At 37.7% G+C, this 23,937-nt stretch overlaps 4 protein-coding genes across 4 annotated transcripts; 2 read left to right on the top strand and 2 right to left on the bottom strand.

The window, feature by feature from the left end:
* The first annotated feature begins 1,934 nt into the window (after positions 1 to 1,934).
* Positions 1,935 to 2,978, top strand: LOC132546689 (sphingolipid delta(4)-desaturase DES1-like). The gene has a single exon (XM_060210411.1). The coding sequence runs from the start codon at positions 1,935 to 1,937 to the stop codon at positions 2,976 to 2,978; it is 1,044 nt and encodes a 347-aa protein (XP_060066394.1).
* A 5,299-nt stretch (positions 2,979 to 8,277) lies between these two features.
* LOC132546772 (mucin-3A-like) lies at positions 8,278 to 9,789 on the bottom strand. Its single transcript, XM_060210493.1, has one exon. It carries the CDS (start codon positions 9,787 to 9,789, stop codon positions 8,278 to 8,280), a length of 1,512 nt encoding a protein of 503 aa, XP_060066476.1.
* Positions 9,790 to 13,853: 4,064 nt separating this feature from the next.
* LOC132546761 (uncharacterized) lies at positions 13,854 to 14,369 on the bottom strand. Its single transcript, XM_060210483.1, has one exon. It carries the CDS (start codon positions 14,367 to 14,369, stop codon positions 13,854 to 13,856), a length of 516 nt encoding a protein of 171 aa, XP_060066466.1.
* A 7,936-nt stretch (positions 14,370 to 22,305) lies between these two features.
* LOC132546897 (uncharacterized) lies at positions 22,306 to 23,503 on the top strand. The gene has a single exon (XM_060210628.1). It carries the CDS (start codon positions 22,770 to 22,772, stop codon positions 23,466 to 23,468), a length of 699 nt encoding a protein of 232 aa, XP_060066611.1. The 5' UTR covers positions 22,306 to 22,769; the 3' UTR covers positions 23,469 to 23,503.
* Positions 23,504 to 23,937: the final 434 nt, after the last annotated feature.

Below are 23,937 nucleotides of genomic sequence, written 5' to 3'. Positions count from 1 at the left end.
AACACGGAGACGTTATACAACACAACCTGTTTATAACACGGATACGTTATACAACACAACCTGTTTATAACACGGAGACGTTATACAACACAACCTGTTTATAACACGGAGACGTTATACAACACAACCTGTTTATAACACGGAGACATTATACAACACAAGTTTATAACACGGAGACGTTATACAACACAACCTGTTTATAACACGGAGACGTTATACAACACAACCTGTTTATAACACGGAGACGTTATATAACACAACCTGTTTATAACACGGAGACATTATACAACATAAGTTTATAACACGGAGACGTTATACATAACAACCTGTTAATAACACGGAGACATTATACAACACAAGTTTATAACACGGAGACGTTATACAACACAACCTGTTTATAACACGGAGACGTTATACAACACAACCTGTTTATAACACGGAGACATTATACAACACAAGTTTATAACACGGAGACGTTATACAACACAACCTGTTTATAACACGGAGACGTTATACAACACAACCTGTTTATAACACGGAGACGTTATACAACACAACCTGTTTATAACACGGAGACGTTATACAACACAACCTGTTAATAACACGGAGACATTATACAACACAAGTTTATAACACGGAGACGTTATACAACACAACCTGTTTATAACACGGAGACGTTATACAACACAACCTGTTTATAACACGGAGACATTATACAACACAAGTTTATAATACGGAGACGTTATACAACACAACCTGTTTATATAACACGGAGACGTTATACAACACAACCTGTTTATGACATGGAGACATAATACAACACAACCTGTTTATAACACGGAGACGTTATACAACACAACCTGTTTATATAACACGGAGACATGGAGACATAATACAACACAAGTTTATAACACGGAGACGTTATACAACACAACCTGTTTATAACACGGAGACGTTATACAACACAACCTGTTTATAACACGGAAAAGTTATACAACACAACCTGTTTATATAACACGGAGACATGGAGACATAATACAACACAACCTGTTTTTGACATGGAGACATAATACAACACAACCTGTTTTTGACATGGAGACATAATACAACACAACCTGTTTTTGACATGGAGACATAATACAACACAACCTGTTTTTGACATGGAGACATAATACAACACAACCTGTTTTTGACATGGAGACATAATACAACACAACCTGTTTTTGACATGGAGACATAATACAACACAACCTGTTTTTGACATGGAGACATAATACAACACAACCTGTTTTTGACATGGAGACATAATACAACACAACCTGTTTTTGACATGGAGACATAATACAACACAACCTGTTTATAACACGGAGACATAATACAACACAACCTGTTTTTGACATGGAGACATAATACAACACAACCTGTTTTTGACATGGAGACATAATACAACACAACCTGTTTTTGACATGGAGACATAATACAACACAACCTGTTTTTGACATGGAGACATAATACAACACAACCTGTTTTTGACATGGAGACATAATACAACACAACCTGTTTTTGACATGGAGACATAATACAACACAACCTGTTTTTGACATGGAGACATAATACAACACAACCTGTTTATAACACGGAGACATAATACAACACAACCTGTTTTTGACATGGAGACATAATACAACACAACCTGTTTTTGACATGGAGACATAATACAACACAACCTGTTTTTGACATGGAGACATAATACAACACAACCTGTTTTTGACATGGAGACATAATACAACACAACCTGTTTTTGACATGGAGACATAATACAACACAAACTGGATATCTTTATAGTTAGATGATCATTAATGAGCCCCTTGCTTAGTTCACTAGATGTTATAATGATATGGCTATAAACTTGTGCTGTATTTTATAGATACAATATGGCTGTGCAGTGGCTGACGAAGTTTGGCAGTCTTGGTCTTCGTATGACGACTGATGAAGAAGAATGGGTATACAAAGAAGAGCCCCACTCCCCAAGGCGACAGGAGATCCTTAAAAAATATCCACAAATAAAGAAGCTGATGGGATACGACCCTAAAATCGCTTACATTGTCACGGCGGAAGTGTTGGTTCAACTTGTAGCAGCCTGGATGGTAAGGGACGCCTCATGGACGACTATAGCCATTCTAGCTTACTGTTTTGGCGGAGTCCTCAATCACTCGCTTGGTAGTGCTATACACGAAATAGGTCACAATTTAGCTTTTGGACACAGTCATCCTAAATTAAACAGAATGTTAAGTTTATGGTGTAACCTGCCAATCGTGGCACCCATGGCAATCAGTTACCGGAAGTATCATGCAGATCATCATCGTTACCTTGGCGAGGAAAATAAGGACGTTGATATACCAACGCGGCTGGAGAGCTATCTGTTCCGCCATCCAATCACTAAAATATTTTGGCTTACCGTTCATCCAATCATCCACGCTATTCGGCCATTCTACAAGAGCCCTAAGCCAATCACAGGCTGGGAGATTATAAATACCATCGTCCAGATGTCCTTCAACGCGATCATAGTAACCACCTTTGGGGTTAAATCTATTGTGTATCTTCTGTTGGGAACATTGATGGCCCTCGGATTCCATCCCCTCGCGGGACATTTTATCTCCGAACATTATCTATTCAACAATAACGGTACTCAGGGAACCACGTCATATTATGGTCCTCTGAACTTTGTCCTATTCAATGTGGGCTACCACATAGAACACCACGACTTCCCATACATTCCCTACAACAAACTACCGGAACTGAAAAAGATCGCGCCAGAATACTATGACTACCCGTATCATACCTCATGGGTCAAGGTCGTTTGGGATTTTATTTTCGACAAAAATTCAGGTCCCCAGGCTCGAAGTGTTGGTTACCGGAAGGACGTTCCAACGAATTGCCAAAGTAACGGTCACGTGATTGGACAGAAGGAGGAGTGAATTATTGCATAATAATGTTTGTTGGTAACTTATTGAACAGTTAAGTTTTTGTATAACTTCTGTGAGGGCCGTATTCTGAATGTAGAATTCAATCAGAATAAAAAATTACTGTACTTGAAACTGAAAGTTCCGTGTCCTTTCAGTCCATGCTATTTGTATTGTGCTTTAGGTAATGCTGCAGATTTCACACTTTGTAGAATTCACACCAGCTATAAAATTCTTGTCATTGGAAATATGTTTTCAACCAAATAGTATCTTTACAAACCTTAAACCAAACTTTAATGTCATATACCAAGTATCACTGTTGATTCATAAAAGCTATTTTTGCTAATTTGGTGTAAACGTAAAACATTTGATCTTTATGCATTAGCATGTTTCGTGCTTGATATTGAAACAGCTTCATAAGGGAATAAATCTTGTTATATCGGTCGTCTAGATAATCCGTGCTTACTTTAATAAAGTGAAAAAAAGGCCACTGAGAACAAAATCTATAATTATTAACAAAAGACCCAGAAATCAGGAAAGATTTGATTATATGTTAAACAAATTACGTATACATATATTGATACCTCGTGCTTTTATTCTTGTGTGTTTTGTTAGTATTTCTTTATTATATTTTCTTATTACTGTTAGATTTAATTATATAAGTAAAATGAGTTTATGTATCATAAAGACCTTCTTAATATACATCTATATATGCAGATATATAAATAGAATATGACTTCGTTAAATAGATACATATTCCTTACTATTTCTTATACAGTCAATCTCCTTTATCATAATTATTATTCCTAAGCTTAGGCTAGAATCCCTGTTGTGAAATATTTCGCAAAAATAGATATTTTTATAACATCATCCTTCCCCTATTTTTGACTGGTAATTACATGTATTAAAGTATATATTGCCTACATGACTCCCAGTTTCAGGTGGCCATGCAATTTTGGTATTGGTTAAAATCTACGATCTTATCTTGTGATCTTACCCAGTAGTTTTTGAACCAATGAAAAAGTTAGAATATTTCATTTGTCCATTATGCGTCTATCTGTGTTGTATACAAATGATCAGCAGCGGGGATAATATTCTGTACATGATATTCAAATATTGCGTTTAAAATGTACTGCTCCTTTCATAACTGAGGTTCTTCCTAGAATATTTTACTGTGGAAGAGCTTCGAGTTTTCTCTTTAAATCTGCTAGTTTTTGCTGAGGTGCTGTTCCTGGACACACAGGCGTATGAACAGCAAAACATCTACAGAGACATGGAAGTGTGCATCTGAATATAAGGTGTGTGTATGTGTTCAGGTAATCGATGAACACCTACGAGTGTGATGTTAAATGCGCATGTGTATACATCTTAGAGCATGTTGACATGGAACTTTGAGACGTACATGATGATAGATATAACGAGTTTACGTGTAATTTATCTATGTGGTGATATTTGAAGGTTATTTGTCGGTTGTCCGTTACAGAGTGTTTTGTCGTGACAGGTGGTACTGCAATGAACGCTGGGAGAACTTGTTGAATTTGCAGATTTAAAATGGTTAAGACAATAGATTGAGAATGGTCTTGCTCAAATATATACAACCATTTCTGTATTTGCATAATGTGTAGTTCTATTTTGGGGGTTTCTATCTCAACGTAAAAGCCAACAGATCTCGACTGGCATTAGTAGTTGTGATAGGTATTCGTTGGTGCTGAGATATCCTGTATCATGGAATCGATCTACATGTAAAGTAGACATTCGGATTCCGTCAGTTTATTATTATAAGTTCGATATTTTCTTTCTGTATGATAGTTGAATTTATTTCGAATCGGGTAGTGTTATTTTGTCAACAGCTGTTCAGAAATAAAAAATATTGATATTAATTTATCATTTCAGTGGCAATATCTGTTTGTATAGAACTTACACGGGCCTTTTTCTAGGCATGTTTTCCATGTTTACTTTATTACTCTAATTGCGTCATTAATTTATTTTTATTGCAGTTGTACATGACTTAAATATTGACTACATATCTCTTGTGTTTCTAACATATGACAACTATGTTGTAAACATCCTTAACATTACATTTCTAACCTATGATAGCTATGATGTAAACATCCTTACCATTACATTTCTAACCTATATCTATGTTGTAAACATCCTTAGCATTACATTTATAACCTATGATAACTATGATGTAAACATCCTTACCATTACATTTCTAACCTATGATAACTATGATGTAAACATCCTTACCATTACATTTCTAACCTATGATAGTTATGATGTAAACATCCTTACCATTACATTTCTAACCTATGATAGCTATGATGTAAACATCCTTACCATTACATTTCTAACCTATAACTATGTTGTAAACATCCTTAGCATTACATTTATAACATATAACTATGATGTAAACATCCTTACCATTACATTTCTAACCTATGATAGCTATGATGTAAACATCCTTACCATTACATTTCTAACCTATGATAGCTATGATGTAAACATCCTTACCATTACATTTCTAACCTATAACTATGTTGTAAACATCCTTACCATTACATTTCTAACCTATGATAACTATGTTGTAAACATCCTTACCATTACTGACTTGCGTTTTAATATTCATGGCATTATTTATAGAACTGTGTTGTTTCACAAATCACCATACTGTTATACACGTATATATACACCTAAATAGTAAATTATTTGGGAAGCATCGAGGAAGCTTTCTCGCGTACATTTCTATAAGTACATCTGCTTAGATTAAGATATGAATGTATTCTTCTGAGATACACAATAAAGTAAAATTTATAAATACTTATTTGAGTATAAAAATTATGTTTGAAGTGCGGATTTATGGGAAATTTATCTGATGATCAATAAAAATCTGTACTGTTTATTACATTTGTCGTGTATTATTATCTTGTGCATGTGTCCTGGTTATAACAACGATTTAGTCCGTATTAGATTATTGTGTTTTCTATTGAGACAATATACTCTGGTTGTAACAGTGAATTGAAATCCCTCTAAAACAGCTTCAGATTGTGTGTATATGTTCTGGTAGTGACAACATATTAAAAAACCCCCAAAACAGAGTCAAACAATATAGTCATCCGGCTTCCCATAAAATTTGGATAAAGGACTACATAGAATCATAAAGTAACCTTTAGTGTGTTAATTATACTATAACTAATCAGTAACCTTAGTACTTATTATATACAAACTGCCTGATTTATCAACTACATCGCCGGGTAATAGCTGGAAAGTAATAAACCACGCTGCTTGACGCCTCCTGGGTAGGAACAATTTAGACTGACGAGCCTTACGATAAAGCTGTATATTACGGGTAGATTTCTTATTTGCTATATTGTAGTACATCTTAATTACAAGGCGCTATTCACTTGCGTGTGCCAACATGTATAACATACCTGTAAAATGATGACGGTTAAGCAATCCTGGAAGAGAAAACACGTGTTCCTTCTTTTCAACCTTTTTCACAAATCCATGTGTTATTCTCTCTGTTGGGGTTGCAATAAACCTGGACGTTCATAAGATTTGAGGACTGGTCTTCTTCATTTGTATCCGTAACGAATTGTATTAACATGAATTTGCTTGGTGTGTGTTGGGGCATGAAATAGCTAAACTTCAATAAAAGTACATAAGATAATATACAATCTTTAATGTAACACGAAAAACTACCTATAACACAACACATCGTTAGACCTTAAGTATTCCGTGGTACCGCGTCGTAAACAACACAAACAAAAACGGACCAATGTGACGCTTTTCTTTTTATTTGATATACGTTATATCTCGATGTATGACACATTTCCTCTCATTAAATCACGTTTATATAAAATCTAGAGATGTAAGTGAACATAACAAGCGGTATAAGGTTGACTCCAGTCTTATCAACTGGTGTAGTAATTATTGATATACAAACATAGAGTCGGTAAGATTTCAGAATACACGACGGAAGCGGCGAAACTCATGCATTCTTTTGTTACAATACCTTTAGAAAATATGTTCCTTCCGAAAATTTAACAGGGTTAGCAATAAACATCTCAAAGAAACTGAAATGATAGTCATTGACGGGTTTGCCCCCTCCTCCCATTTAACCACTGTAGGGATAGCCAGGAGTCTTACAATCCACTTCAAACTAGGATTCGATAAAGAACAATCCTACAGTAAAATGAACAGCCCTTTTTATAGACGACTTTAAAATTAGATAATGGAGACAAATCGAAAATGACTTGCAGCTGACTTTATTCCGGATATAAATTCAAATTATATTCCTGTCTGCCTGTCAAGCTGATTAGAGTGATCTCCCTTCTAAATCAGGTGAACCTTCAATTCCAACGCTAACAATACGGTTCTTGGCAAACGATGCTCTGTAATTATTCCTGCTCTCAGGGTTAAGATCAGGTCAAGGTACTCGAGTATTTACAATTAAGGTAATGTGGACATTGTTACAGTATTGTTAGAAAAGATGTCAAATGGCGTGTCGTGTTGAACTTGATAAACAATCTGAAAGAGATTCAGTTTAAAATATTCTCCAGTGTTGAAACATGGAAGATTTTCAATATACTAATTACATAGTCATAAGCTCCAGATGTTCACGGTTAATAAATCTCATGTTATTTAAAGACAAGACATCATCAAGTGAAATTGAAGGACTTTGTAACGTCTTTGTGCGGCCTATTTTGACGAGCTTCTTCTAAAAAAAGCCAACAGAAGAGCACAGTTAATTCTCATACGAATGTCGATAATCTACTGGAAGGTCTTACTATCCAACTCGACACGGAAATTGTCAGAACCAGAAATTCGGTTATTTTTATGATTTAGTTCTACATTCATTTCTTCTTTAACTTGAAAGTAATTCCTCGAAACACGCTTTACTGCCATATATTTGGACAAGGTGTAAATCTATTTATCTATGAGAGTAGGAGAGCTTGTCAACACAGGTAACATTGCCAGTTTCTAAACATAGCTTCCCTGTTTCGAGAACCTGTGGTTTTTACACGATCCAGTTGACTCTATATACTAATGCTTGTTCCCAATAACACGACTTCTCAGTGAGTGTCGACATGGTTGTAATATACGAAACATACATATCATTTGTGTAAACATTACTCTTCCACATGAAAATTATTCATAATGTAATAGACTTGAAATGCATATTAAATAAAGCAAATAATACACAAATACTACAAAATTTGTCAAACCTATAGCGTTATGTAACGGAACGTATCGACTTGGTGAGCAGTTACAGTCACACAGAGTGGCCAGTAAATAGCTGTCAAACATGTATCTAGCTAGGTGGAATAGTTGTAGGAGTTGTAGAAGTTGTAGAACTAGTAACTGTGGTTGTGTGAGTTTGTGTAGTTACAGGTGTTGTAGGAGTAGTTGAAGTTGATAACGAAGTTGTTTGTGTGGTCGGGGGAGTCGGTGTAGTTGTAGGTGAAGTTGTAGATGACGGTTTGGACCGTGTAATCGTAGAGACAGGTGTGGGTGAAGTTACGGGAATTGTACTGGATATTGGAAATACCGTATTCCACTGAAGACAAGGTATACTGATGGATTTGTCCTGTTCTGGCACAGACTTCCCGGTACAACCACATTCAAACAGACCAGTCTTCCCGGACTCCGGTACAGAATTCAGACTTACCCCAGTTTTGTAATACTCCCCACTGACATCCGATATAAACAACAGAGGGCTAATGTCATTTAAATTGGAAGTGACTTTAAAGTAGCGGAGTGAAAACGAGGGCGCGCTCTCGATATCGTTACAACTTTCGATGTTTGTGGGAGACGACACCCCATAGTTGTAGTAGAGGTCCCCGAGGGGTTTCGAGTTACTAGGACTTTTGTAAACAAATTTAAACACAATAGATGTCGCATTAGAGGTCATCTGAAGGTCATCAGAACACGTGGTTAACACTGACATTGGTGAGGATTGTGTGGAATAGCAGATCGATAATTCGGGTGACGTTAAATCATCAGAGGACGTTGACTGAATCCAAAGCCAAGTGTTCGGGTTCGAGTCATAGGTTACACGGACCAAAACGGGCTGTGATTCAGCAGATCGGATGTTTTCCAATGTCAGCAGTGACATCCATTGTTCTGAAGTCATAGTTACCACACCAGGTTGGTCAAGGTCAAAGTTCATGTAAACACCAGATCCCTGTAAGTAGTTCATGCCTTTGTACGTTTCGTAACTAAAATCAAGGGAGCTTGGTAATTGAATAACGTTCTTTGAGTCTGTGAAATAACTCCCAAGCGAGAACACCAGTGTTGAGCCAATCACCATGAGGACAAGGCTGATAAAAAGTGGAATCTTCAGCCATCTAGAGGGTTTCTTTTCGTCAAATTTAGCGACTACAGTCCGCGTTCTGTCTATGTTGTATTTAGCGATTATAATACCAACATTCACGAAAACCTCAAGCAGAGTAGAAAAAGCCTTGACCAATAGTAATATAGTCACCGCGGCGTCACGACATCCTGCCATGTACACACTCATCATTATCAGAGGTACGTCCTCAACCCACAGGGACACCAGGTTGACGTTGTCAAGGAGACCAGCAGGCAGAAAATCATCTTTCTCCACCACGAAATCGACGATATTCAGTACAAGCTCAGCTATGTAAGTTACGGTCCCAATACAAGAAAACAAAATGAGAAGGCATGAAGCAGATTCCGGAAATGGTCCAAACACGAGGCCTTGTTCTATTCCTATCACCTCGTACAACAACAACCAATCAATGATCAGGTCGAACGTCGAAATTAAGAATCGGAACGTGAATGTGAAGAACTTTGTTTTCATTGTTAATGGAAAATAATGTTTCTGGAAATAGTTTTACGAAATGACCAATGAACATAAAACTCCAAACATCACTTGCTCTGGTCCCTGTATATCTGTAGTAAAATAAATGCTTATGGTAAAGTGAGTCACGTGACTAATATAAGCATTCACGATTTGCTTTAAGACAGAAAGGCTATCATGAGACCATTTACGGAAACCTTTTACCATAATGGAGATTTGTGTATCCTTGGGCGAGATAATGAAACACTTTGCATGGACGGAGATATGGTCATTAAGCGCAGTGAATGATAGGTAAATTATTATCAATTTACAAGTGAATTAATGTAGATGTGATTCTATGTCTACGTGTGGATGAATGGTTGTTGAAATCTTCAACATGTCTATTTCACTGAAAGAATATGGGAGCTACAATGATGACGTCATCGCGGATTTCTTTCATAATCTTAGCGACAAAATATGTCATCTGATCATAGATAACACGATTCTATTGATATATACAGAGAAGATAAATGACTTCCAGAAAGTAAGAATATTATGGAGAAGAATTTTGGTCTTTATTATGATCCCATTGGAATACATTCATTTCCTTTTGGGATATGAAGTTGGGACGTATTTGGTTCTGTTGTTTACCTTGTTTAGGAACATGACTTGGACTAAGATTTACCAGGCTGTTAAAAGACAATCGCTCTTCCGGAACATCTCTTATTATTTTCCATATACCAGTGACATAGCGGTATTTCAGTTTTTGATGTTCTATGTTAAAATGGATGAAGCTTTGTTTTTTTATGATAAACAAATAGTGACTAAACAATTTCTTCAATCATAAAATGCTATGTGTTACGGTTCTATGATAAACTGGTATGTGTTACGGTTCTATGATAAACTGGTATGTGTCACGGTTCTATGATAAAGTGGTATGTGTCACGGTTCTATGATAAAGTGGTATGTGTCACGGTTCTATGATAAAGTGGTATGTGTCACGGTTCTATGATAAAGTGGTATGTGTCACGGTTCTATGATAAACTGGTATGTATCACGGTTCTATGATAAACTGGTATGTGTCACGGTTCTATGATAAACTGGTATGTGTCACGGTTTTGTGATAAACTGGTATGTGTCACGGTTCTATGATAAACTGGTATATGTCACGGTTCTATGATAAACTGGTATGTGTTACTCATGTGATATTATTGTACTAGAGACTCGTTTATGCGTGTTTTTATGACCTGCATCTTTTGAGGCCCTGTCTTATGTGTTTGTCATTGAAAGAAATCTTTTTTGAAAATCGTTTTATTTGGAATAGGTCCTTAAATATCGAATCAATTGCGACAGGTAAACACCATGGGTTCGGGATAGAGGTGTGTTGCTATCAAGAAATGGAAAATTTAAATAATAACGGTTATCACACAGGCGAATGGAATTCAATAGTTAATGAAACCATAATTGATCAAAAGCAGGGCATAAATCAATCTAAAATAAATCATAGAGTTTTGCGGTTTTGATATATTTTGTTACCATTTTTTTTCTGTTAAATTACTCTCTGTCATGTAGCATTTCAAAAGTTTGGGCATCTGAGTTTTATTCATCCTAAAGTATAGCAACTTGTCTATCCGAAATGGAGTGGTGATGATGATGATGATGATGATGATGATGATGATGATGATGATGATATACTCATCATCATCATCATCATCATCATCATCATCATCATCATCATCATCATCATCATCATCATCGTGAAGGTTTCTCGTCTCCTTGACTCTGCCCGTCGTCGTGGAGTGGAAAAAGACATCATTTTTATACTTACTTCTATTGAATACGCCTTGTGTAAAAACAATTGTTGATTTTTAAATAAATAAGTTTTAACCAATATTTTATTAATCCATACTTCCTTATATACACTTATGGATATTGACTTAGTTCAAAGTACATCATTGCGTAACACATGGAATACTGAATTTTTAAAACCTTCATACAAACTAATGAATGTACCGTTCTAGTACTCATACGTTGTGAAGATATCCACACTACACATGTTAAATACAGCGCAAATATACGTATCAAATAAATGTTGTTGTACGATTTAGACGTAAGACACATTATAGAAGGGGCAGACATGTCTGTCTTTACATCCCTAGTCAGATACCTATCTTTGTTCTTGTTGGAATATATTGTCGAATCTAAGATTTACTCATTGAAAGATAAAAACGTGTAGGTCCCTATTTCTCTCTCATGTATACGGCCTCGGTTTTTACAGCCAAATTTGTTTTCCCTGTGTTCATTTCCATTGAGTAAATCAATCATAACGACTATGTAGCTGCGACTGTAAACCATAGGAAAACATGACAAAGTCATCCGCAGACATTGAAATACATAGACTTAACTCACCAATTGTAGCACGATTTCCGATAAATGAAGTTTATAATACTATTAATAAAAGATAAGAACAATATTGTAGATATTTCCCTTTGTATCAATCAAGCATTAGTGTTAGGTAGAACACTTACCTCTGAGACACAACATTGAACTTATTCATACAGTGACTTGATGATAACACGATGTAATTTAATTTCTTATTTAGCTCTAACGCATTTATTATTATCATTATCATTGAAAGACACGTTTTCCTTTGTATAATTTTCACATCACAGTTGCCGTGACTGATGTCGATAACTAGCGTCAAAAACACTACAGCAAAACGTATCTAGACACAATTTTAAATGCAAATCATAGTGTAATTGGGACATATAATGGTTCGTTGTATTAAGTTTTCGCTGACCGTTCGTATTCCAGGTTACACGTGAAGGCCAGGCCTTATTGTCACCTGGCTATCAATATTTAAACGTTTGTTACGGCCCCTAATTCATCTTCTCTATTTCCTCACTTCATACCCCAACATGACGGGTAGTTCCTAGAAGAACAGGTGTATAATGCAGTTTGCAGTAAGCACATACTCCAAACGATTTACTAATTTTGTGTCGAAAGATACAAAACAAATGTGTCGAAAGATATAAAAAAATGTGTCGAAAGATACCAAACAAATGTGTCGAAAGATACCAAACAAATGTGTCCAAAGATACCAAACAAATGTGTCGAAAGATACCAAACAAATGTGTCGAAAGACACCAAACAAATGTGTCGAAAGATACCAAACAAACATGTCCAAAGATACCAAACAAAAGTGTCGAAAGACACCAAACAAATGTGTCGAAAGATACCAAACAAATGTGTCGAAAGATACCAAACAAATGTGTCGAAAGATACCAAACAAATGTGTCGAAAGACACCAAACAAATGTGTCGAAAGATACCAAACAAATGTGTCGAAAGATACCGAACAAAAGTGTCGAAAGATACCAAACAAATGTGTCGAAAGATACCAAACAAATGTGTCGAAAGATACCAAACAAATGTGTCGAAAGATACCGAACAAATGTGTCGAAAGATACCAAACAAATGTGTGTTCAGTCCTGAGAGAAGGTGACATTACTTACTTTAGCTGACCAGACTGAACAACAAACTGAACTGTAAACTCTTGGAATGAAGCTCAGTTAAGAGTTGTCCCCCCTAGAACACCATTCTAACCGATGTACCTCGAGGCATTATCATATCAAAATATCGCGTGGTTTCTTTCTAAAAAGTAGGATGTGCATTAAATTGTTTATTGATTTGAGAAAATATTGCTTTTATATACGCTTTGTTGAAATAAATACCGAAAGTACATACAAAAATATTATTGTAACATAACAGTAATAACGTGTCCGTGCATATTCCCCCTCGAGTTGTTGGTCCGTGACATTATCATTAACACGACAGCGTATATCGCAGTTTTTGTTTGAGAGAACAAACTCTATGTGTGACTGTGATAATTAAACGTATAGATTGATGAAGAACCTACCTATATGGTTTCGTTCTTCTTCCGCAAACGCTAACCCATCCTTTAAAAATAGTAGAAAAAGACAAACAAACAAGCGACAATACCCCCAACCCTTTCACATCCCTCTCCCCCACCCTCCGCCCCATCCTCCGCCCCCAACTCCCCCCAATCCTCCGCCCATCCCCCCATCACCCTCCTCCATCCTCCGCCCCCATCCTCCGCCCCATCCTCCCATCCTCCGCCCCATCCCCCATCCCTCTCACCCATCCTCCGCCCCCATCCTCCGCCCCCATCCTCCGCCCCATCCCCGCCCCATCTATCCATCCTCTGCCCCATCCCCCCATCCTCCGCCCCATCTCCCCCCCAGCTCTCCCCCCCATCCTCCGCCCCATCCCCGCCCCCAACTCCCCCCCCTCCGCCTCATCCACCCATCCTCCGCCCCGCCCCCAACTCCCCCCTCCATCCTCCGCCCCATCCCCACCCCAACTCCCTCCCATCCTCCGCCCCCATCCTCCGCCCCATCCCCATCCCCATCCCAACTCCCCCCATCCTCCGCCCCATTTACCCATCCTCCGCCCCATCCCCACCCCAACTCCCTCCCATCCTCCGCCCCCCTTCCCGCCCCAACTACCTCCCATCCTCCGCCCCACCCCCCATCCCCCTCCCCATCCCCCTCCCCATCCTCCGCCCCATCCCCGCCCCATCCTCCGACCCATCCCCCTCCCCCATCCTACGCCCCATCCTCCGCCCCGTCCCCCATCCTACGCCCCATCCCCATCCTCCGCCCCATCCCCGCCCCATCCTCCGCCCCACCGCCCCCTCGCCCCATCCCCCTCCCCCCTCCTCCGCATCATGCTCCGCCCCATCCCCCCATCCCCCTCCCCCATCCTCCGCCAGACAGGAAGTATTAGCTCTTGCTCTTGGTTGTAAACAAAGTCATCGTTCAAACTCAAAGTCAATGAAGTAGGGCAAAAACCATAAAAGAAGAAAGATTTATATGAACTAACTTAAAAAGGACGTTTTCTGCTTCATCAACGACACCCTTCACATAAAACACGCCACTTCCAAATAAAACATAACATTTTCAAAACGAGAACCCATGTAATTACAAAAACAGCACAGCGCGGTCTATTCATCAAAATGTCCTTGTTTATTCATGAATAAACAACAAGAATAACATTATAAAAACAAAACTGTGATATTGAATAAATTGAATGTGCAATCTCAATAAAAATGCAAATGTTATTTTGTTTCAGCGAACAAGGAATCCTACATCAGACATCATTGTGTCCTTTTATCACCAGACTTGGGCCTGTTTTGGTACACAACTGAAACAGACCAAGTCATAATGGATATCAGTGTTACCATAGCATACATACAGATTTGGACAAATGTGTTGATATTCCGCCCCAGTTTTTAGATTGATGTCTGTCATGGCGATAATTTATCGACGATTTAGAACAAAGTGTGAGTATATTGTACGATTTACGCAGTGTTGTAGATAACGGGTTCGGTTGAGACAGTCGAACATATTCAGCAGTTGACAGAGTGTTGACGGTTTCCATTCAAGTGTAAACTCGATGTAGTCTTTGTGTGATACAATACTTTATAGTTCCATGATTGTCATTTAAAGCTTGTAACTCAATTGGGCGAAAATTGAACTAGATTTAAAGTTCCGAGACACAAATGCACGAAGCACATCACCTTCATACCCAAGTTAATGGAGAGACGTGTATGGACGTGTCCGGTGACGATACCCCCTAACAATACATAGGTATTTACGTACACTCTGTTTTGTGTCAAAGGTAAGACATATGTTTTGTTAAAGAATTCTAAAACACTTTCTACACAGTCAGGAGTACGTGGGGTGTCCTATTGGTGAGTATTGTGTACTGAGGTCTCCCGTGTAACATACTGTATTATAGTCCATATATTGACAGTGTAGGAGCCAATGTTTGTTTTTTCACTATTTATATTTATTTACATACGTCTACCTATTTTTGCAATGTTTTTTTTCAGATAAATTAACTCAGAGTTAATATCTGGTAACATTTCGGTGTATTTGTAAGTGTGATAATTTGAATTTACATTTAATTTATAAACTAGCACACTTTTTAATGTTTAAACATTTCATATGCTATTTGCTTGCACATCTAAGACAAACTAGCTGATATTAAGGATATCAAACACAAAGACGCCAACGTATAATATATCTATGTATGCATACATACTAGTATAGTCATGTTTATGTAACATAAACACTTACATATATATACATGGAGTATTCCTGTGGTTAGTGGATACATATAGTACGTGTTTGATACTGTTTTGATACAACTTAATCAAGTTTCTGTCAATGGTCTATTCAACACAATAGATCTGTAGATTTAATTAAATTATTATGACCTTATAGTAGTGTGTACCTGTCTAGAGAGATATCTTCCGAGACCAGATTTTAAACTGAATAGCTTTAGGAGCTGTTTACAAGATATATTAAAAATAAGTTTTTCGAGATATTTCTGGAAAATCATGCTTTCAAATTCTTAAAAAGGTTTGAACTTGTTTTTTAATGTGGATATTGCAAGCTTTAGATTTGATTTTGTCCCCTATTTATTGTTTACCAGACGGAACAATCGGGATCACATTTACATAACACCATGAACTTTTGATAAAATGTATATACCAGTACTTAAACGTTACCTAAATGTCCTTTATCATGAGTCTTCGTGTAAATCTTTATTTCTTTTATGTTATACCCCCACTCCATCGCACGTGAGATTGATTCTTAAATTTTTTTATCGTTATTTTTTAACATTATTTCAGATGCTTTGTACCTTCCAGTTGTGTTTTCCTCAAATACATCCTATGTTCACCGATTTTGTGTTTATCGATACATAAATTGATATAACGATATAACAGAGAAACTCTATGTAATGACTTTATTTTAGATATTAAGATATGTAAATACTTCAGTATACACATATCTCCTAGAGTATGATCATTTATCAGTTTCTACCACTTGACAAGTCCAGATTGGCGTGAATGAGTTCTGTATGTATATAGTGTTGTAGTTTTCTATCAACATCCTGCCGGTAGGACCCTTACCTAGGTCAATTTTACGACTTAATTTGCGGATTGACTTTATCAATAGACATATGATTTGATAACATATTGCTGCCTACACACGGAGGTATATAATGAATTATATATATCAGTGTATGAACATTCTTATATTTGTAAGCCATTTTCGTGTACAATTGTCAATATACAGGCGTACTTTTCTTGTCAGGTTTCTAATAATCAGATAACAGCCATATTTGGTTATAGATAATTAAAGTATCCCATTTCTTCTGTCAGATCTTTATTATTTTGTATATATGATATATATGACAGCCTGTATTTTAATTGAAAGTCATTACCACTGAAGTACTCCGATGACTCTCCTAACCATGTCATTAATCATCCTACATATTAGTTCTACCAGCTTTGGTCAGTGATATTAACAGAAGTTTGTATTTCTTTACATTAGTTCTTGATTTGACTTTTGCTGTGATGTGAAGCGTAGGATTTCTAGTGAATAATGAAAATTGACCCATCAAAAAGCGACACATATATTTCATGTGAGCAATAATATGTTAAACACAAATCCTAAAGTAAAAAAAAAACCCTAAAAAACAAACTGTTCTAAATATATAATGCTCTGCAAGTAATAAACTCTGTGATATTAAGCGGGTACTGGATGAACATGATCAGATAGACAGGAGGCGTGATATTTATTGATATTAACCTGGAAAATAGTTCAACAGTTTAGACTTTCCACTAAGCACTGATTGGTCAAGTACTTCTCACTAACTGTTCAGACAATCCCTGTTACCTAACTGTTTAGAAAACTTAACTAAATGTTCAGATTACCCCTGTTTACTAACTGACCTGGATATCAACTGATCATCAACTGTCCAGTTGATCAGTTCTCATTAACTGTTCAGACCACCCCCTGTACCCTAAATGTTCCACTTCTCATTAACTGTTCAGACCACCCCCTGTACCCTAAATGTTCCACTTCTCATTAACTGTTCAGACCACCCCCTGTACCCTAAATGTTCCACTTCTCATTAACTGTTCAGACCACCCCCTGTACCCTAAATGTTCCACTTCTCATTAACTGTTCAGACCACCCCCTGTACCCTAAATGTTCCACTTCTCATTAACTGTTCAGACCACCCCCTGTACCCTAAATGTTCCACTTCTCATTAACTGTTCAGACCACCCCCTGTACCCTAAATGTTCCACTTCTCATTAACTGTTCAGACCACCCCCTGTACCCTAAATGTTCCACTTCTCATTAACTGTTCAGACCACCCCCTGTACCCTAAATGTTCCACTTCTCATTAACTGTTCAGACCACCCCCTGTACCCTAAATGTTCCACTTCTCATTAACTGTTCAGACCACCCCCTGTACCCTAAATGTTCCACTTCTCATTAACTGTTCAGACCACCCCCTGTACCCTAAATGTTCCACTTCTCATTAACTGTTCAGACCACCCCCTGTACCCTAAATGTTCCACTTCTCATTAACTGTTCAGACTATCCCCTGTTCCCTAACTGTTCAGAAAACTGTTCATGAACCGTTCGAACTTCCCTTGTCCACCTTATTATTACAAGGTTTTCGTAATTCATTCTGCAGACGTTGGTTGAAGGCTGCTTGTGTTTCACTTAGCAGTAATGACCGTATGTTGTTGGAGTCCACTTGGTGCAATCTATTTGATATTTTTGTCAAATACACTAAAAAACCTTCACAGTAAATTAAAATTCCAATTCATTATAAATGAGAGATGATATCGGTGGAAGGTGTCATCAATTAAAAGCAATGAAGGACGACCATTTCAAACACTCGAAAGTTATTATCAAAATAGTTATAGTTTCCTGAACGTCTCTTTAGAATCTTCTCAAGTATACAAAAACCTTTACGAGCGAGACATGAGGTAAAATTTCTTAATTCATATCAGCTAACATAATTTAGAATTCGAAACACTCTGAATACATGCAATATTCTAGTTCTATTTTTTTTATTTTACTTGTACATTTCCCCGGCTGATATTCCTTAGCAGACAAGGTAAATTAAGTGGTAATTACCGGCTTCAACATTAGCGACGATCATCTGAAGTTGTCTTTTTTATGTCTAAACACTACAGAGTACTTTGTTTACCCTCCTCACGTGACCTTGGCTGTTGCAAGGACGCCAAACTACAAAAAATAAGGTAGATGTAAGAACAGTTAAGGCTTAAGGCTTAGTTTGGTTGATGACTTGTTTTTTATTTTGAAGTATTTTTCCTACCTCTGCCAAATTATCGAAGATGTACACAATTAACATTATGATACAACCAGCCTCTTACATCCTTTAGAAATGTCGGTAGTGACTTACGTCAAACTATTACAGTATGACTAACAGGCGAGAACATCTCCATCATCGTAAGTATTAGTCATCGCTCGGTTGTTCTCATCACCTAAGTCTTTCTTGGCATCATTATTTTACAATGATTCAAAACGTCCGTTCACATTTTCAGCATATTCCTGAATCCTTTTGTTTTGTCAATCAGAATCCACAACTTATTTCGATATTTATCTTTATGTGTGATGACAAGGGATAGTTATGTTGTTGGAATATTACATTGTAATACTCATTGAGTGTTTTCCTAATATCACATTTTCTCTGCCAGGAGAACAAACATTTCTTACAATAACGCTTTTTCTTTGTTAAGCAAAATGTTAATTGTTAAGTTAAAGTATGTGTCAAGGTCCATATTCCATAAAGTGAAAAACCATGAACGACTAATATGTTAGGTTCTTTACAAGGTTATAACGAGATACTGAGTCACTGTTATTGCGAGATACTGAGTCAATGTTCTAACGAAATACCGAGTCAGTCTTCTAACGAGATACTGAGTCACTGTTATTACGAGTTACTGAGTCAATGTTATTACGAGATACTAAGTCACTGTTATTACGAGACACTGAGTCAATGTTATAACGAGATACTGAGTCAATCTTAGTACGAGTTACTGGGTCAGTGTTATTTCGAGATACTGAGTCAATATTATAACGAGTTAGTGAGTCACTGTTATTACGAGTTACTGAGTCAATATTATAACGAGATACTGAGTTAATCTTATAACGAGTTTCCGGGTCAGTGTTATTTCGAGATATTGAGTCAATGTTATTACGAGTTTGTGAGTCACTGTTATTACGAGATATTAAGTCAATGTTATAACGAGATACTGAGTCAATCTTATTACGAGTTACTGGGTCAGTGTTATTTCGAGATACTGAGTCAATAATATCATGAGTTAGTGAGTCACTGTTATTACGAGTTACTGAGTATTCTAACGATATACTTTGTCATTGCTATTACGAGTTACTGAGTCAATGTTACAACGAGATACTGAGTCAGTGATACAATGAGATCCTGAGTCGCTGTTATAACCAAGTATATCAATAATGTTATAACGACATACCGAGTTCATTTTATAACGAGACACTGAGGTAGTTTTATGGCGAGATACTGTGTCACTGTTATAACGGGATACTGAAGTAGCGTTAAAACGATATATTGAGTCACTGTCATAACGAGATACTGCGCCCCCGTTATAACGAAATAATGAAGTCAGTGTTATAACGAGATACTGCGTCCGTGTTATAACGAGATAATGAAGTCAGTGTTATAACGAGATACTGCGTCCCCGTTATAACGAAATAATGAAGTCAGTGTTATAACGAGATACTGCGTCCGTGTTATAACGAGATAATGAAGTCAGTGTTATAACGAGATACTGCGTCCGTGTTATAACGAGATAATGAAGTCAGTGTTATAACGAGATACTGCGCCCCCGTTATAACGAAATAATGAAGTCAGTGTTATAACGAGATACTGCGTCCGTGTTATAACGAGATAATGAAGTCAGTGTTATAACGAGATACTGCGTCCCCGTTATAACGAAATAATGAAGTCAGTGTTATAACGAGATACTGCGTCCGTGTTATAACGAGATAATGAAGTCAGTGTTATAACGAGATACTGCGTCCGTGTTATAACGAGATAATGAAGTCAGTGTTATAACGAGATACTGCGTCCGTGTTATAACGAGATAATGAAGTCAGTGTTATAACGAGATACTGCGTCCGTGTTATAACGAGATAATGAAGTCAGTGTTATAACGAGATACTGCGTCCCCGTTATAACGAAATAATGAAGTCAGTGTTATAACGAGATACTGCGTCCGTGTTATAACGAAATAATGAAGTCAGTGTTATAACGAGATACTGCGTCCCCGTTATAACGAAATAATGAAGTCAGTGTTATAACGAGATACTGCGTCCGTGTTATAACGAAATAATGAAGTCAGTGTTATAACGAGATACTGCGTCCCCGTTATAACGAGATAATGAAGTCAGTGTTATGAATTTAGCAGTAAGGTTTTATGGTAGTGGTGTTCTGGATTAACGGCTTCTCATGCCTTCTTCAACATGAAGTGTGTGGCTCCTTTTTGATACAGTACATTACAGATCTCACCTAATCGTCCTAGGGAGGCAATGGTACGGCTGCTCCTCAGACTATGAAACTCGATATGTCTGCATTGTTTGCTATTGGGGAATTGGCACATTGGGTTTGAAACAGCACTCTCTATGCTACCCCCGTCTCACGGTACCATCGTGTCTGAAGCTTCACATCTTACCACGGCAGATCAAGCAGGGATAACGTCTACATTACTACATAACTTGTTTGGAGTTTTAAGTTTTCCCACTGGATCTCCCGCGGATCGCCCCGTACCGAGTGTCTGTGTTCAGACAATACAAGATGAGCCGCTATATCTACAGTTTACTGTAGTTTAATTAGTTGTGACTGTAGCCAGGCCTAGCGTTGGTGTGTTCAGATCGTACTGACCTAAATCTCGGGATTTATCGAGTTAAAAGGCTTGGTGCAGTAGATCTTACACAACTTTTAGAAAATACAACGACGGCTTTAATTATACTTTAATTCACAAACAGTCCGTGTGATACGATTCTGGCTCAGTTCGTTGACCTGACAATAGATGATCTTGTATTCGAAGAGAATTTTCACTGGTCGTCTGCTACCAATTACTACCTTAGTGTGGTGTACATCCTGCCAGGCAATCCTGGAGCTTTGTTTCCTCTGCTGTTGGAGTATGAGAATGGTTGTTGTGCACACTACATTTGTGTATTTCTGTTCTCTTCCGGCGTAGAAAAAACTGACAGAGGTTTGGGCCAGATCATCTATAAACCGTCTACGGAAAAATGGGTACTATAGACACGCTACCCTAAAACAGAGCCACGGTATGATGGTGTTAACATGTGATGTATGTGATCTGTATGTGCTATTCAGAAATTAGAGAAATGAATTTAAGTTTTCAAACTTTCAACATAGATAATATCGCCATTTTGTTGTACTTTCAGCTGAGGGATTATCTTGGAATGCCAAAGTTACAGAGAAAGTTTTCCGTGATGTGTCTGCTGAATGTGGAGTGGAATAGCAATGTAAGCCGCCATTAATTTGTGTAGTATGATAAACTCAAATTATAATAATGAAATAAGGCGAGTGAATATCTGCGATATACATGGCGTGATGCTTGCTCGTGTGCTGCGTCAGTGAAGAGAAGTTATATTTAGAAAGATGGTTTGGTGAATAGAGGAGGGATCATCGCTGCCACGGATTATACAAGCGGAGGGTGTGTGTTGTGTTCGCACACTGTAGCCTCGCGTTCCTGTTGTTTCCATCGTATTTATAGATATGAAATAACATATCTGCTTTCCTCATCACCGCTTTGGTCTACACATGACTTTGGACGTGTAACAGTGTGTATATATAACAGATTGTTCACGGTGCAAGGGAGGGGATTGTAAAGTTACAAAGTACAATGGAAATGATATCATTCTCTTCCAATATCACCGAAAATTCCATTATCACAAACCCAACGAAAAACTACAGCTAGGCGCCAAGTGTAAAGTATGGCTTACAGATGGGAAGGTTGTAAATCCTCGCGTGGATATATCCGATTTGTGTTTTTATATTACATACTAGGATCGTAGAATGTACAGAAGCTCTGTACGACCGGGCAACTGTACACCTGTACACGCGTTCCTCACTGCTAAACCCCCCAAACCACCGTGCTGGCTTGACCTAAAAGTACAGAACCAGCGGGCGTCTTCGGATGAAGGAGGGTCAAAAAGTTCCCCTGTGTCACAGCAACAACAGATCAACGTTCTTCCTAGGTCGTCAAAACCGGGGAAACGTATGCGTGCTAAGATACATCGGACTCGTAGTCAGTACTGTATAGAGTCCGAGGATCTTCCGGACGACGTAGAGATGACAATGAATCTCGCGGAAACAACGCCAAAGGAAATCGGTCTCCGGAAACAGATGTATGATGATAGTGTATATATGCAAGAGACGACGCGAAAGTGTCAGAACTGGCTCGATAGTCTCGAAGAGTGTGGGCCACCGGAAACAGTGACATCATCAGGGCTTGACGCCCTATCGGAAGGTTGTGACAGTCAGGTAGATGTGGAGGTCCCTGACGACACGGTGTGGTACGAGGATGACCCGGATGTACGACCACCATATAACAGTAGTACTTCAAGTTCTGACGATGAACGGACAATTATACAAACCAAACATATTCCAAGATCTCTCCAATCAACTCTTACTCCAGACAAGACGTCGAGTTTGAAAGGCTCGAGTAAAAAATACCATTATCGAGGTGTTCTGGCCGGGGATACAATGCTGTGATAAACATTTACAGTAGTTATGGTGCAATGAGTTCAGCGTGTTTATAGGATCCGTGTGTCGTCATTACAGTCGTAAATACTGTTTAGTATGTAATTGTAACATAACATACTCTTATAACGAGGAATGAGAGGTGCTGAATGAGTGGTTTAGGATGAAGAACATTGGGATGAGAGGTTAAATGAAAACACTTTACGTTCATTACTTTACGTATTTGATGGGTTCGAATAATCCTGCTTTAATGAGGTGCGTTGTCATTATCACATAAAATGATCTCTTGTTTTCATTTAGCCTCTTTAAATGAACCTATACATGATTTTTTTTCTTAAAAACCACGAAAATGTTTTACGTGTGTAGGTATGGAAATGTCCCTAACATTGTTAAGGGTTGATAGGTACAGAAATATTATCAATAGAGTTTTCATCTTTCTGTCTGTCTTCTTCATGAATCATTTTCTACATTGGACATTGTA

Source organism: Ylistrum balloti, unplaced genomic scaffold, assembly GCF_031769215.1.
Source record: "Ylistrum balloti isolate Yb309-2 unplaced genomic scaffold, AGI_CSIRO_Ybal_v1 Utg369608, whole genome shotgun sequence".
Taxonomy (NCBI): domain Eukaryota; kingdom Metazoa; phylum Mollusca; class Bivalvia; order Pectinida; family Pectinidae; genus Ylistrum; species Ylistrum balloti.
Note: the sequence above shows the minus strand (reverse complement) of the source record. Positions and strands in the feature narration are given on the sequence as shown.